The 2579-nt window shown below is 44.6% G+C and overlaps 1 protein-coding gene across 1 annotated transcript in view; it reads right to left on the bottom strand.

Annotated features, from left to right (window-relative positions):
- HDAC4 (histone deacetylase 4) overlaps window positions 1-2579 on the bottom strand; it is a 120977-nt gene that overhangs the window by 52043 nt on the left and 66355 nt on the right. The window contains exon 13 of the mRNA XM_010134527.1: window positions 2143-2329. Within this exon, the coding sequence (XP_010132829.1) occupies window positions 2143-2329 (187 nt within the window). The remainder of the gene's footprint in view (window positions 1-2142; window positions 2330-2579) is intronic.

The raw sequence follows: 2579 nt of genomic DNA, 5'->3' as shown, positions 1-2579 counted from the left end.
TCTGCCTGCAGGCCAGCAGCTGCAGGCGCTTTTTTCCTGCCACTCCTAAGCAGATAGAGGCGGTGAATTAAACCAGTCCTTCACCTTTTAGGTGAGGTGAAGGACTAGTTACAGGACTAGTACAAAGGTCTCACCTTTTATGCTTTGCATCTTTACTTGTGCCAGTGAATGCCCAACACTTCCTACGTTGACAGCGTGTTACTGTGTTTTTCCTCCTCCACTCAGCTAGCTTAAATCATAGAATCACAGAATCATTCAGGTTGGAAAAGACCTTGAGGATCACCGAGTCCATGGAGAAGTGCATGAGATAGAAGGCGAGGGAAAAATCAAGCCCTTGGAGTCTTAACATGGATAAATGCTGTGAAAGGGATACTTTACAGGTGAACTACACTAAACAGTCTTCATGCCATTGCACCGGATCATGCAGGGCTATATAAAAGCAATGGGATATTCTACCTCTTATTTTAAGCCACGTTTTTGATTTTTAAACCCTACCTCGAAGGAAAATAAATCATGACACCATAACAGTGTCTTTTCAAGGCAGCCCAGCTCTTAAAATCTGCATTCTTGCCACTATCTGTAATTTTAAATGAAATGTAGAGGCACATATTTGAGTCAAACTTATACCTTCTGCTAGGAAATATTACTGTATGTTCAAAGTTTTGCATATGATTGACAAGGCAACTTAAATACTGGAGGAGGAGAAGGGAAGAAAGAGAAGGAATGAATAATCTCTTAAAAGCAAGGAAGCCTGGCCCTACTTTAAAGCACCGAGGTTTGGGTCTAAGTGTATGAGATGCTCAAGTTTCATCTGGTTTGACCATGGGCCAGGGGACTACCCTTCTTTGCATCTGTGGCAAAGGCCAAAATCTAGAATAATCTTGCTGTAAGTGGTCGCATTAGAAATGCAGTTCTGCTGAAATTCCAGCTTTCAATATTAACAACAAATAGAGAACTTCAAGGGCTGATTTCCCAAACCGAGATACTGCTTGGGCTTTTACAGAGCTCAGCGCACACATGCTCCCCACCCTGCAGCTTGCAGCTGAAGAACAGAGTCATATTTAACATACCACTACTGCTATACCATCAGTGTCTGAAAATAAACTTGATTCACGGTAGCTGTTTTTAATGATGCAAAAAGTGTGGGTTAAATAAGAATAAATGGATAAGTGAAAGGGAAACAAAATCACGAGTTGATCTTATTTGGGCATTCTGGATTTTTTTTTCTCCCTTCCTTTTCCCAGGGCACACAACACTTGGCAAAATGTTCATTCACAAAATAGAGCTTGACATTTGGGGAAGAAGGCGGACTTATTTTAAAGTCCGCCTAATCACCCAACATAGGACTTGAGAAGTTGCACATAAATTAACTATCATCTGTTACTAAGGCTCTTGAACAGACAGGATTTTGGTGGAAAAAAGCTGGTTGTCAGGATTCAGGAATCATATTCTGCCTTTAATCTTTGCGGGGAGATTAACACCTTTCTTGCACTTCTGGTTTTCACTAGACAAATGCAGAATTGCACTCCCAATTTTCCTTCACGATGATGACTGAACAGGTAGGAAAACACTCTTCAGTCTGTTTGTCCGTTCAAGACAACTCGAAATAATCAGCTCACCTCATTTTCCCTAACCAACGGGCACAGACTCCTGGGCAGAGATTGTGTTTCAGAAGGTGGGGTAGGCTGGCGCATAGCCCAGAGTGGGTAACTTATGGCATGGGATTGTGCAGGGACTGGAGAAGATGCAGAAAATAGAGCCAACAGCATTTGGCAAGCTGTCCTTTTTCAATAACATTGCCTCCCGCCACCCTGCATCTAAATCAGCTTTGTCACAGCACATGACTCATCCTTTTTTCTGGAGATATGTAATTAAAGTACTGTACTATGCTTCTATTGATTTCTGCAGGTTATTTTCTGTCTGGACTGTAGGGTGTCTGTCCCTCTGGGGAAGAGACAAGCAGGACGACAGGGTGTAAGATGACTGAATCTTATCCTTGATGAAGACAGGATGTTATGGAGTCCCCAAACGCAGCTGAGACACAGCCCCCAAACAGATGGCTTTGCAGGGGCAGAGCACAACAAAAGGCAAAACATTAACGACAGCCCCACTGCTACAGCCTCTAGTACTCCAAAATGTTACCTGTTGTGAACCTTGGCTTAGCGGGTGGCTCCTGCACGGACATCGGGAAGGTGGCTGAGGCGGGCGAGGACTGTGCGCGGGACAGAGGCCGATGCCCTCCGAAAGAGACAGGCATACCAGCTGCCTCCAGCGACGCCTGGTAGTTCCTCAGCTGGTGAATGCGTTGCTGCTCCAACAGAAGAGCTTGCTGTGGGGAAGAGAAACAAGCAGTGGCTGAAAGTCTGTGTGGTGCCTTCATAGACGGGTTGTTAGTTTTTAGAGTTCATAGGCTTGGACTCCTTTCCCTGATAAATGAGCAGCAAATAAAGAAGTGCTCATTCTGGGAGCAAAGTCAGGCAAGTGCAGCATGTTCAAACCACAGCCCCACAGCTGATGCATGTTGGCGAGATCATTAGCAGAAGCAGCTACTCATCTTTCCCTTGGGTATGGACAAGTTT

This window comes from Buceros rhinoceros, unplaced genomic scaffold (genome assembly GCF_000710305.1).
Source record: "Buceros rhinoceros silvestris isolate BGI_N320 unplaced genomic scaffold, ASM71030v1 scaffold6874, whole genome shotgun sequence".
Classification (NCBI taxonomy): domain Eukaryota; kingdom Metazoa; phylum Chordata; class Aves; order Bucerotiformes; family Bucerotidae; genus Buceros; species Buceros rhinoceros.
Note: the sequence above shows the minus strand (reverse complement) of the source record. Positions and strands in the feature narration are given on the sequence as shown.